Source organism: Pyxicephalus adspersus, chromosome 2 (genome assembly GCF_032062135.1).
Source record: "Pyxicephalus adspersus chromosome 2, UCB_Pads_2.0, whole genome shotgun sequence".
Classification (NCBI taxonomy): Eukaryota; Metazoa; Chordata; class Amphibia; order Anura; family Pyxicephalidae; genus Pyxicephalus; species Pyxicephalus adspersus.
In genome coordinates, this window is record NC_092859.1 from 31,054,237 (window position 1) to 31,068,440 (window position 14,204).

Here is a 14,204-nt window from a genome sequence, read left to right on the forward strand (position 1 = left end):
TAATATTATTATTAATATATATATATATATATATATATATATTATTATTAAATATATAATAATTGTAGCCCAATATTGCAGAAGACAAGGAGAGTTATTCCAATAATTCAAAGGGGGGAGAGAAAGAGAGAGGGGGGCGAATAGAAAGGAAAGAAGGAAATAAAGAATGAAACAATTAGGTGACGGATATATAAAAATATATATAATACAGTACTAATTTAGCCAAACATAACTCTCATACTATAGAGCAGAGAATTCCACCACAGACAAGTCTGACCACAGCCTCGGTGGTGAAGTTCCAGTCTCATGTCCAGTACCAAGTGACAGATCTTCCCAGACATACAGACCCTTCCCAAGCTGGAGACAAGGGGAACATCTGCAATGTATTTAGCAACAAAAAAAAAGGATATTAATCTAAAATAAAAAAGTTCTTAATACTTTAAAAGTAAAAAACAAACCAGACAAAGCTTTATGGGATGATTGTTAGAGTGACAGATTGCCATTGAGACAAGGTGTATTATGACAGACATAAAGGGACAATGCAAGGTGTGTTTGTACAGTGAAAAATGAGAATGAGCAGGCTTTGAGGTGAAAGAGAGAGCAAGGTAACAGACATGCAACAAGAGAAGAGGAGAGTGCAATAGCAAAATAGAAAGAGAGAGACAGAGAAGGAGAGAGTGTGACAGGCAGAGAGATCCTCCTCCTACCTGCTCCCCCACAAGCTGCATGTTACCTGCTCTCCATAACATGTATGGGCACATTGAGGAGCACACAGGACGATGACTGCACACCAGCTCTGCGCTGCAGCTCACTCCTTGGGAGTCAAGTGATTCTTCCCATTGCCCTGCTCCTTGTCTGTCCTTCTCTGCCCATGGACCCGGGCACAGCACCATGCCTGAAGCCTCCTGTCATTCCACCAGCAACCAAAAGTCTCCTCTTGGTTTGAAGGAAACATGCCATATTGTCATTGTCTGGATCTGCTCTAAAAACTGCTCTCTCCCTTTTTTTTCCCTAACTGTTGATGGATGAACCTTTTGTCTAGACCATGCACAGACACTCTCGGAGGTGGCTCTTTTATGTGTTTCTATGTTTTGGGATCATCTACATGAAACTGGGGTGAGTAGAACCCTCTGTCCATCTCTACACAAAGTTTGAAATTGTTCTGTAGAACTTTTTTGGCAGCACGTGGTGATATGCTGGCTTTTATTAGGTTTTAGTACTGTTAAGCTGCTTGTAATGACAAGTGAGGCATTTCAAACCTCCCCCTCTTATAGCTTAGCTTACAATAATATTTAGGAGCTCAGGTGAAATTGTAGTATAGATTGTCAAATATTGCCCTCATTCTTTCTCAGTTGAGTTGTAAGACAATCTGCACATCAAATGAAGGTGTTGACAGTCAGTTCTGACATCTGCTCTGTATAATTGGCCCTAAAACATTGCAGGAAAGTTATGTGTAGGGAAGGAGTCTACCTGGACTAGTTTTTTAAATATGTGACTCCTCGGGGGTTGGGGAACTGCAAGGGTCAGCGTGGGTTTGGTCAGCTTCGGACTTATTTTTTAAAAGTCATAGAGCTTTCTGCTTGTGTTTATATGAGAGGGAGCTGTACCTGGACCAGTCCCACCTGTCTGGGGCTCCCCAGGAGTTGTGAAAGTGTATCAGCATGCCTCATCAGCCAATAGAATTAGCTGCTTTTTTGGGGGGCTTTAGGAGGTGGAGATGAGGACAGCTAGCCCCATTATTACAATGATTTAATCTCTCTTCTGTATGATTGGCCTCGGGTATTCATTCTAGATGGGCAGATTTGTTAGTCACCCCCAGCCTAATTTTGAAGCTGTGAACATTTGCTGCCCACTGAGCTCCCCACTGTATGATCCCCCTAAAAATGTAAATAGCCAATTTATTTTGCCAGGCTGGATGAAGGGCAACTTTTGCAATCAGATGCATTTTAGGTCTTGTAGAACTACTAGTCTCAGCTTAACCTATTAGCCAGTTGCATTGCTACCCACCGAGCTCTCTCCTATATGATGCACAATCCGTTCATTTTGTCTTGCAGTCTATATAAAGGGCAGTTTTGTGATCTATTGCACTCCCAGATCTGGTAGAACTGCTAGTCCCAGCATGCCCTATTATCTTTAGCATCCCCTACCTACCTGGCAATTTGTGCAGCCCGTGGGACAACAACTCTCAGCAAGCCCTGGCACTCCCCCAGCAGAGCCCCAGCCTGCACTGCTTTGCCCACCTTTGCTCCACCCTAAAGTAGACACTTGATCACAATGATTGCAATGCTTGGATTTATTTGCTCCTGGCTGGTGCCAAGTTCGCATTCCCTTCCTACCTGGTTGCCCTTATTAATATGAGTTGTTTGGCTGAGTTGATTTTCCACATTCCTGACTTGAAGCTGAGTTCTTACCTGTTTTGTTGCGAACAAGGAAAAAAAACTACAGAAGAACGAGAGAAATCTGCCTCGTGGCTATTTTTATGATTAAAATTGGAGCTGAGCTGTGTAGCTTCACGTTTGTGTCAGATGGTCATTTGAGATGCAGACACACGGGAGACTTCTAGCCGCGTCACCTGGGCGCTCACTGGCACCACCTACCGGCGCTGCTCACTAGTGCTGCTTGGAGTTAGAGAGGGGCTGATTTCAGATTGGATGTCAATGATTGAGATAATGGGGAATTAAAGGAATATAGATACATGGCCCTAACTGTGTGTAAGTGATATATACGGCATTAAAAGCTTGGAGAGCTGTACAATTTCTTGGAGCTATTATTATTCCTGGACTCAACTTTGTATTATCCTTCTCATTGATCTAAAATGTACTCCTTCCACCCCCCATCCAAGCAATGTTAATATATCAATAGCTTTGTAAATGTCAATATTTATTGGTCTTGCTTATTTTAACAAGAGTGAGATAAAGACAGAAAGAGGAAGGATAAAGGGAAGAGGGGGTAAAAAGAGTGAGAGAATAGAGAGGGGTAAGATAGAGAGGAGAGGGAGGGTATAGATAGGGAGGGGGGTAAGAGAGTAGAGAGAGGGTAAGAGAAAGTGAGGAAAGAGCTGAAGGGGGAGAGAGGGGGTAAGAGGGAAGAGAAATAATAGAATGGAGGGGTGAGAGAGAGAAGAGATAGGGAGGATAGAAGAGGGGGGTTGAGGGAGAATAGAGAGAGGGAAGGAGAAAAAGAAGGGGGATGAGAGATAGAACTGAGGGAGTAAGAAAAGGGGGAAGTAAAAAAGAGAGTGAGGGTAAAAGCGAAAAAAAAAAGANAGAGAGAGAGAGAGAGAGAGAGAGATCTACCGGATAATGGACAGAGATAGATAGATAGATAGATAGATAGATAGATAGATGAAAGAGAGAGAGAGAGAGAGAGATCACCAAACCCATGCCTAAAACTCTGAACCTCCTATGTAAATGCATTTGTAAAACTTTCACTAACAATTCCTGATCTGATCATTTTGCCATTTATTTTCTACAATGACAAGTTCTATTGTTCAGTTGCTGGAATATCAGAAAATTGGTGTATAATTTGTATACAGTTTAGCGAAATATTTTTATTCAACTTTTATCATATAAGAACTTTTAACATAAAACCATTTTCCTATCTTGCCTTGTGGTCAAGATAATTTTTCCCAGAGATCAGTCTGCCAATTTTTTGATAAAAGAAGAAAAACAAAAATATTATGTTTAAAATATTTTTAAATATATTACAAATTAAATTCAATTATTTTATATTGTTGTTTGAGTGTATTTTATGTTTTTAATGTCGATGTATATTTGTTTGTAAATTCAGTGGAACATGGATTGCTCTCAGACACATATTTCCATAAAAAGAAGATAAATATTTGAATATTGTAATATACACTGTTTTGTCCTGAATTTTTACTAGAATTTGGCATGTAGAAATGCTGTGTTTTCTGAGGTTTGCTAAGGCAGAGGAGAATTCACATTGTGTGTTTTGTTTTTTGGTTTTATATCAACAAATGTTCTTTGCACCATTGTGACCCATTTTCCTAGCTGGATCAAATTCACACATTATAATGACATGTTTGATTGTTTGCACAAACAAAAAGTGATAAAACTGCTCTTGAATTGTTTTGGTGGATTTCGAGCTATGAGGAATTGCTGCATTTATGTCTCGTTAAACCAGTAGTGGGGAATTGGACAAACTGTTTCTTTCTATCTAAATAAACGTTTAGGAATTTTGTGCACGTGTAGGGTTCGATGCAAAGAATGTGTAGCATTGTGCTGAAATATACTGCTTTCTGCTCTGCTGGCGGGACGGTGTCGCCGAAACAAAGACTTTAGGGTGTTATATTGTTATCAATATATACTAAGTGAATTTTTAGTATTTAAGTGTAAACAAAATATGGAGCATATCATTTGAAGTACAATTTTAAAACATAAAAGGTAATACACATAGGAAGCAATATAGTAATAATACTGGATCAATATAGTAAAACGTGAACTGATATATATATACTATAGCAGAGTTTTTTGTGTATCAAGATATTGTGCTAGAGGAAAGTATTGTATAGAAGAATGTTTTTGGAAACAGTAGCAATTTATAAAAAGAACAATATTTATCAGAGTATTAGATTATATAGTATGTATCGGATATATATAATATGTATCGGAGTAACATAGAAGAAAATTATAGAAGTGAGGCGCTAATGTACTACAGTATGATACATTGTAAAGTTACATGGTAATGTGAATTATAGGTAGACATATAATAACGTGAGAAGATCATGTGTTCTAAGGTAATATATTAGAGAGATAAATTAAAAATTAAGATATAATATTTTATATGTTCACAACACAAATCTGAGATATGTAGGAAGATATGTATTAAAATTGTATATTGGAATAAATTATATAATACAAAAATGTAAAACAAAAAAATAAGATATCTAAGCATTCTGGTAATACAGTGAATATAGGACTGATATGAAGAAATTATAGTAAGGTCTAAATTTATTTAGGTAGCAGCCTAAGTTTTAGGCTGCTATGGGGATGATTGACTGTTCATAGTTAATAAAATGTTCACAAAGCCAAACAATGAAAATTTAACTATATTCAATACTATCACCCAATCTTGTGCTATCAAAAAATCATTTTTCATTGTTTTAGATAGATTGGAACCTCCGATGGTTTTTTGCAAATATCCAGTTTGCCATTTTGACAGCTTTCTGGAAACAGTGGAAAAATTGTAACCAAAACAAAGAAAATTCTGTAGAGGGTTTAGTATTATTATTTTTATTATTTTCACAGTAGTTTACTAGGCCTTTGATTCTGCTATTGAGTGCATGGGCATTTAATTTCATGGGAATAAGAATGGATACTATTTAATTTTTAATGTGGACCCAAGTTCTGGCTTTATTCCCTAGGTGGTAGACCACTAGTTTACCAACCACTTGTTCTTGCCCATTTTTTTTTGTTCAAGAACCAAATGAATAAGAGTGGCAGTATTATATGTGAAAACAAGATGCAGCTTTATCTGTTTCATGGTTGACCTCTGGAAACTTGGCTTTCCATTTTGATACTTGAGTTTATGGGTTGGGCAGTATATTTCCCACATCTATCTGCCAAGCAATGATTAGGAATATTACATACTTAATCCTCAGGTGCTGGCTAAATATTTCCCTTTTGTTTGTTTGCTTTTTTCAATTCCCTTTTTTATACTTGGTGTTTTTTTTTCTTTTAAATTTTTTTATTTTCCCATTTTAATTTTAGTGCTTATGAGATTCATCACTTGAACCTGTTTTACTATATATAAGTATATAACCAGTGCTGAAAATGGTTGTTTATCAATGTGCTTAACCAGTATTATTAAAGCACATTCAATCAAGCCTAAGGATAGCCCCCAATTAATGCCCCTGGGCAAGAACAAGACCTGTATAGGCTACCTTTGGTGGTGATACCAACGGTTTTTTATGCTAGGTAGTGCTCAGTCTTACTTACAATAATAAACTGGTATAAATAATTAATTCTGGTATAACTGGTATAAATAATCCAATCTGGGCATTTCTCCTATTTTTTTTTTCCAGTAAGAAGAAAAAAAAAAGGAATCAATGAACAATAAATGCTCCAAATCAGTCTAGAAACAGTGATGTTTCAATGGGTACTTACACCCAGTGGCTATTATATTGAGTTTGGGTACCTTTATGTTTCATGTTACTGTATTTAAACTGTTTCCAGCCAAAAGTTTGTTTCTTTAGATTTTGAAGAGTTGAAAAAATTAAATCTTTTGAAAATTTCTTATTGCTGTCACCCCTGGGGAGTATTATCTTTTGTCCTTGACACAGAAAGTAGTGGGAAATTCACAATTTTACAGATGCCACCAGAACATGTGGTTAAGGGAAAATCTTGAGGATAGTTTTAGTGAATACTATCTAACAAGAAGTTTCCTCTAACTTCAGAGAGATTGCCTTTTTTGTTGTAAAAATGAAAGTATTCTCTCTCCCACCAGGTATCTTTTGAACCATACCCTCCTGTCCAACAAAAATTAAGTTTTTCTATTAGTATAGATGCTTCAGAGATAACCTAAAATGTATTGATATGTGCAGTTGACATCCTTCTGACCTGCATATGATCTCCTGATCCCCTCCAGGGGAATGTAATATTCATTTATTGAAAACAGAAGCCCCTTGATACAGGCCTTAATCTCATTACACTCTGAACAATATTTGCTACAGTACGTTCTAATTGGAAATGCAAAATATTAACAGATATATCATGCTTTCCTATTCTACTCTTCTCACTTCAAATCTGGCTGTCAAATCTATAGAGCTAATTGATTTTGTTTCAGTGATTTTGCAGTTATATGTGTAGAAGGGGAGCCGCCATTTTTACATATTGCTTAATTCTTCATAGGAAGTAGTGGAGCATAATCAACAGGCCTTACCATTCCTTTCTACACATTTCAAATTCATCAGACTGAAGATTGAATTTGTTTCAGTTTTGATGGGTGGCCTGACATAAGGAGAGCCAAACAAATCTATATACAAAATATGTACATAATGCACATACCATGAATTGTTTAACATACAGAATTGCAGGTCAGGGGAAAAATGTAAAAGTCACATCAAAAATGACAATATGGAAAAAAAAAATATATGGTCTCTGAGAAAATACAGTGCATTTTCCTTTACATCAAAAGATACCACATATGCCAAAATACTGATGGCTGTACTTCTTCAAGCTAATTACTGCAGGGTTAATGTCCCGGCTGCAATGAAATTACTTAACGTCAGAGAGCTGAGAACACATGAAGTCATGTCACCCATCCCTTGCAAGGTGTTTCAAGTGCTTTAATATTTGTCATTCCTTGCATTGTTTACTCTCCTGCACAAGTGGCTTAACCTCTCCAGTCCTTCTTGGCTCTTATAGGGCTCTTAAAGTGAAACTCCAACTTACACGCCCTAAAAAAAATCAAAAGGAAGTCATTGATACTGTCAATGTTCTCATAGGTTTCGTTAGACTTTTACCATATTTTCAATGAGAACTTCAAACAAGCAGATACATACACAAATGAACTACATGGAAAACTTGTTTTATTTATGAAATTATTTTGTTCATCCAATGTGGTGATTTGTAGCCCTTTTCTGCTCTGTACAGCTAGGAAAGTGATGCTTGCTAGTGGCTACCCAAGGCTTCCTGTAAAAGATAGCTGCTAACATGTTATTAACACAATGCACTGCAGAGCTTAAAGTGTTATTTTAGAAGTCCAGCACTGGAAGCCCAGGGCCAGATAGTTCCAACCCTGAAGGAAACTAAAAATTTATGGACCTTCCACACCTCCTCTTCTTCCAATGAGTAAATATACCAGTAGATATATGGAACAATTCATACCAATAGGTAGTCTGTAATAGACTGGATGGATGGGGGTACATATAAGATTAAATGAGAACAAGCATGCAGGATTTAAAGGACCCATGTGGCAGGGCAGTGTAATGTTGGGTGCTGGTTGGTTTACTTAAAAGATAGCTTCATTTTGGTGCAGGTATACTTGTATGGCACTCCCCTTTATGCATACTTAGAGATTGAATGCCCAGACGTAAGCGCCGGTGTGACCCAGCCAGCCATAACTTACTGGATTGGATATATATAAGTATTAGGCTGTGGGTAGCACATAACTGTAATTGCACCAAAGCTGTAGTTAGACCTAGTACACACTGGTCATTTTTCACTTCCAATCTCATTTCTAGCCTGATAAAATAATCAGATTTTAATATGAAGGCCTAAATATCATAAGCAAGCAACATCAGAATGATTAGGATGTGTTGGTAATTACTGATTGATTTATACAGGACGTGCAATGTGTATGAATAATCAAGCAAATCCAAATAGAGTTTCAATCACTTTTTGAGAATGAGAATGAGAATGCAAGAGCAGTGTATTGAACACGTGCGCTGTGTATTCTTCTGACCAATCAATTGCTCATCAGATCGATCAAGCACAAACTTGCCAGTGAATCTGCTTTTCTGTACTAAACCTTATACTTTCACCCCTAGTACTAACCCTAACCCCTATCCTCTAATAACTGGCCTTAACCTAACCCCAAACTTTGTACTCTAGTACAAGGTTAAACCCTTTCATATTTATCTTTTCTTTTACAAAAGTATTTTGTGCTGGGCTCCAAAGCCACCTAAACTGAAAAGTGAACTATGTGATCTGTCACGAGCAAGCTGTCTGGCTAAAAAATCCATGTGTCACTTTCTTACTGACGTGAATGCTTTAGATCTTGGTTTGCCTGCAAGGAAACTAAGTGAAGAAACAGGTAAGTATTTCTCTGCTACAGCCTTTCTCAGCATTTTTACCCTAAAGGAACCATTGAAATATTTTGCAGGTCGAGAAGAATCCCTGCTAAAACCAATTCATCAGAGATATGTAGGTAAAATCTCTTTCTAAAAAACAGCATATTAGGTCATTGATTTCCTGCTAATGTCGCTTTCAAGTGAAATTGACCCCAAAACTTTGTGTGTACCATCAAATGAAAGTCATCCACAAATTAAAGAAATTCCAGCAGCCTCTGGAGGAACTCTGAGGTTCTAGTGAGCCCCGGATGAGAATTGCTGCTCTACCCTGATAGAGATTTAGGGCCTGATTTATTAAAGCTCTTCATAGCTGGAGAGGATATGCTTTCATCAATGAAGATGAGTGGTCCAGCAAACCTGGAATACATTTCTTTGGTCATTTGATAAATGTTAGCAAAAGTTTTCAATCCTGCACCTGATTCATTCAAGGTCTGTGTCTAAAATTTGAAAAGTGATGAATAGTTAGGCTTCTGAAAATGTTAATTGCCTGGCTGCCATGTCTAACAACTGTAGCCCTTTTTAAGCTAACAAGGTGCAGAAATGTAGATCACGAGTTCAGATTTCGCTTGACCTCCTGTCTCTTCCATCTTTTCCTATAGGTTTAATTGTGAAAGAACACATCAGAGAGAGGAGATCAGCAGGGTGACAGTAACCTGCTGGTATAATAAAAGCACTTGATGGTAGACACTGAACACTGTGGCCCTCACTTTTTTGTTCTTGTTTGTTGAATTGCTACATACGTTTCTTGGGTCACTGACAGTATTGCAGCCATTGGAACAATGGGCCAGCCAAGCACCTAGTATTTTAAGAATGAGATCAACAATGGCAGCTTGTGCAGTTCTCTCTGTCCAGGTTTCCTTGAAATAAAAAGTAACTAAAAACAGATTTTCTAATTTCAGCTATCGCACTATACCATCCCAAACAGAAAGTAAAAGTGATTTTTAAATTGTTTCCATCTTTTATAAAATAGCATGATCTCACTTTTACAAATAAGGCAAATATGATTGACAAGATAATAAGAAATAACAAATCGCTTAATATAAGTTAAATGGTATGGTTTAAGTCATCATTGCCCCAGAACTAGGACAACATTTTCTAGGGACAAATCTGCAAACCTGAAAACTTCTGACCCCGGACAGCTGCTGGGGGGTTAACGCAGTGGGACACAAGCCTGGAAGGTGTCCTTGTTATATTGTTGTGCCCAATCCAACCATTGAGCTTAGGACAGCTGCTGGGACATTCACATGGGATGGCAGAATCCCAGCCACCACCACTGAATACAGAAGCTGCATCTCTGCCCCCCCCCCCCCCCACTGTCACCCCCCCCCTTCTTTTTTTTATCCTCTTTCCAAAAAAACAAGTAGGCGGACTGCAGCATCATTTTACCCAATGGCAGCTCACAGGCTCCTGAAAGCCAGAAAGACAGGGGAGAGAGAGAGAGGGAGAGAGGGACACGAGATGGGCTGCACACTGCCATCCAAAGCCTTTAAACCATCATCACAGATCAGAGCCTGTAGACTTGAAACCACTGAGACATGACAGGCTCACATTTACAGCCCGAGGCAAAAGCTCACGCAGCTTACTGGGGGCTTTAACAAAAACAAAAACTTTTCAAAAGTTTGTAAAACTTTTTTTTTCCAGACTTTTGTGCCATAAAGAAAACCCAAGCCAGGAGACTTGAACCCCTAAATACTTTCATACATCCTGGGAGGGGAGAAGGATTTTGGGGGGGCCCTTAACAGGACTTAAAGGACCTTTTATTTCCTGGGAGAGACCTCCAGTCATGATTCTGCTCTCATCACGAAGTGTATTACTGTCAGTGTATTACCCCCAGATATTCCTCATCCTTACCAGTGGCAGTTACCTGTAAGTCTTTTTTTACCTTCTGTTTATTCTGCCTCTTCTAGCAGGTGTAGGCAATCAGTGGGGGGCGTTTTGTAGTGCTGCAACAAATCTCTTTGGAGTTTGGAAAACTTGCAGTGCAAAGTGGTGTGTTCGCTGAAAGATTGCACTTATATTATTGTTAATTGTGTTAAGTAAGGATCTATTCTTAGCATGATAGAGTCATTTTGAATGAATGGGAAAAGAAGAGTCTAGATGCTGAAGGGAGGGTGTGAGTTCTTGTTCCCTACTGCCTACATGTTCTTGGTTTCCTGGGACAGTCGCAAGTCTTGTAGACTTGTCCATGGAACTTTTTCTATGGATCTTGGATTACCTGTTCTATAAAATATTCATTACTCTATGTTAAATAGTTATGTTATTAAATACTGATGTTATGTTGATTTACAAAAAATTGACACAAAGCAGCTTATAAAATGTGGTGGTAAGGGTTAGGTGATCAATCTGAATAATTATTCTTAGTTCCATTTTTTGCTAATTTCACTTTTTTGATTTGTGCGGTTCTATGTATTTATGGGAAGGATCACAGATAATATGACCACAAAATTATATGAAGTTTATGTTTTATATGATCAATAGTTGAGCTGAATGTCAATTGAATATTGATTAGGCAGGGTGCTGTTTTTTGTTTTCTTTTGGTGTTCACTGGTTAACCAACGTATTGTTATCAAATTATTTCTTCTGGTATGGTTGATATCTCCATTAGCTATGAAGGTAAAATTGATTGTAATTCAGATCAGATTTGGATGAGGAAGTGAATAACTCTTGTAGTCAATCTCAAATATCAATTTTAATTGATTTTAATATCAATCAAAAATACAATCAAATGAAAAATGTCACAGCAGCATAACCAAGAGTATGATATAATATCTGTGAAACACTTACTGTGGCTTAACAACAACTTGTCACTATTTTTTTTTCAATGTTGGCACTTCTGTAGGTGCCGTGAGAAGCTGATGTTTAAATTGTTGAATCACTCATACTACATTGCGGAAGTTGTTTTCTGGTTGGGTCAATTAAGTTTCTGTTGGATATTTCGGATATTTTTTTTTAGTTATTTTTTGTGCCAAGATATACACAGTGTTGCATATTTGTTATTATTTTTGGCTTTGCAAAAAAAGCCCAGATTTATGGAAACTGTAATATCTTTCTAACTTTCATTTACTGCAAGTAATCATCTACAACCGCGCAGCAAGTTGCAGATCCCTGCAAAGGACCAGCAGTACCATTGATGCAGTTGAGTTGGAAATCACATTTGACATCACGTTTGATGTCTGATGATGCAATCATTGCTCTACTTCTGATAAGCAGTGGTGATGACTGACCCACCTTGGACAGAATAATAGATGTATGGATGCCTTTATGTGTGGCTAACTTTTATTTTATTAGCATGAAACGGGGGCTCTTAAATGGTATCTAAAACAAAGTACAAAAATGTAAAATATTACAACCTGGTCCTTAGAATTGATGGATGCAAAAGTTTTTAGCCGAAGAACATTTTCCGAAAGTTCTTTAATTACCTGCTAATCTTGCCAGAAATGCAACAGAAAGCTAAAATACAAAACTGTCTACTTTCTCCCCCTCCATGTATTGGGAATAGAGAAAATGTTGAGAGGAAGACATGTTTAAAATCCAACCAGGGCAACCACCATGGCCCCTACATAAATACAGGGGATGAATTGAGTGTAGCCACCCTAGGGCAGGAATTGTGTTATTCACAAGAAACAAAAACAAGAAAACTAATGCAGACATTCCACATAAGTACTAATAAAATGAATTATATAACATTTTGGTTTTGGGTTTGGATAAGCTGCAAATGTGCTAAAAAATAGATATCCCAGATGAGCTGGCAATGTATTCCAGTTTCATCAATATTTCATTGTTTAGTCATTAAAAAAAGTTTTGCTTTTGTGACTTTTATTTTGTTCATAACATATATTCCATTAGATATTTCTTGCAGAATTACAAATGTTATATTCCTTGCATGTAAAAAGGCACATATGATGGCATCATAATTCCTGAATGGGCTGCCTTAATGCTACACATGTTATGGGTGTTACATAACAAGAATTACCGCTCATACATTACCACAAAACACAAGGTTAGAATGGTGTGAATTAGCTCTAAGGTCCAAACTCTCTTGTAGAGCTAAGGTGTACCCAAAGCATTAATTATTTATTTTGTTTTGGTTAGAGTAGTGAGGTGTAAAACCCCTGTCAGGTTTTATAGCTCTAATGTATAGAAATGTATGATGAAAAATCAAAACTTTGGAATTGGGTAGGGTAAAAAAAAGGGTAGTCTACCGATGGAAATGGTTGTTTAAATTATGACTGCCATTTCCTTTGCTTTTGATAGAGATTTCCCCTTATTGGATTGTGTCTACAAGACAATAAACAAAGGTAAATCTCCCCAATGGGACACAAAAAATTAAAGGGTTTACAACGCTTACCTACTCTACCTACATTTGGTTTTAGTTTACACATTTTCATATGGGAAAGGGTTTAAGGCCTGCTTGAACTGGTATACCCCATTAGGGTCAACCGTCCTTGAACTAGACTGCCTGTAATAGTTGTACAATTGTGTAGTAGATAGGTCTGTTACTAAGAATGACAAGCCATAAGGATTCTACTTATTAAATACTGATCATTTTTAGTTAATTGAAGTGGTCATGGGCTTGGCTGAAAAAAACACCATTAGTAAATTGTCCTCTATTGATGCCTTTGCCCTTTCCTACTCCCATGAACAGTTTTTGATTGTGTACACAGTATATTTTAAATTTAAAAAATCACCGGGGTCAATGAAAAACAACAGAAGAAAATGCTTATTCAGTTAAGTTGCCTCCAGTGCTGCTCATAGAAGCAAAAACGTAGGCATTTGGTCATGTGATCTCTGGTGAAGTGGAGGTTTACCATCACAAAATTCAAAGCCTAGGTTTTTGGTCATGTGATCAGTACTGTAGAGCCTGGTGCAGTATGTACTCCAGGAAAGGTGAGTATTTTAGACAGTTTATTATCCTTTACGTATTCATTAATTTAATAATAAATATTATTATTAAACTATATATATAGCACCAACATATGCAGCTGTGTACAATAAACAGGGGTTGCCAATGACAGACAGATACAAACACAGAAGGAGGAGAGGACCCTGCATCCACTGTAAGACTAATAAAATTAATTTTCAGAAATATATACTCTATATACTATAAGTTTTTAACAGATGATGCCATTAAATTATTATGCTGAGCGATTTGTCATGGGCAACAAAAATTGGGTAGTACAGTTGGGTAGTCAGTTTTAGCAGTGTCTGTTGTATATTAGTTTAAGGGCAAATACATCTTTGGCAGTTCCTTAATTGTGAGTGCTCAGTATTGTGGTTGACTTCAAATGTGACTCAAACTAGGCCAAACGAGATGCCAAAAACTTAGTCAACTTTGTCAACTGCCAAACATCATCTAACTTTCACAAGAATATATATATAGTGCGACCTG

General features: G+C 37.2%; 1 protein-coding gene across 2 annotated transcripts in view; it reads left to right on the plus strand.

The window, feature by feature from the left end:
- Nucleotides 1-611: 611 nt before the first annotated feature.
- Nucleotides 612-14,204, plus strand: part of WNT7B (Wnt family member 7B) — a 65,053-nt gene continuing 51,460 nt past the window's right edge. The window contains exon 1 of one of the 2 annotated variants that reach the window (XM_072400271.1): nucleotides 612-1,116. In XM_072400271.1, coding sequence (XP_072256372.1) covers nucleotides 1,046-1,116 — 71 coding nt within the window. In that variant the 5' untranslated portion in view covers nucleotides 612-1,045. Of the gene's footprint in view, nucleotides 1,117-10,299; nucleotides 10,682-14,204 lie in introns of those variants that run through there. The other variant, XM_072400270.1, reaches the window with a different exon arrangement.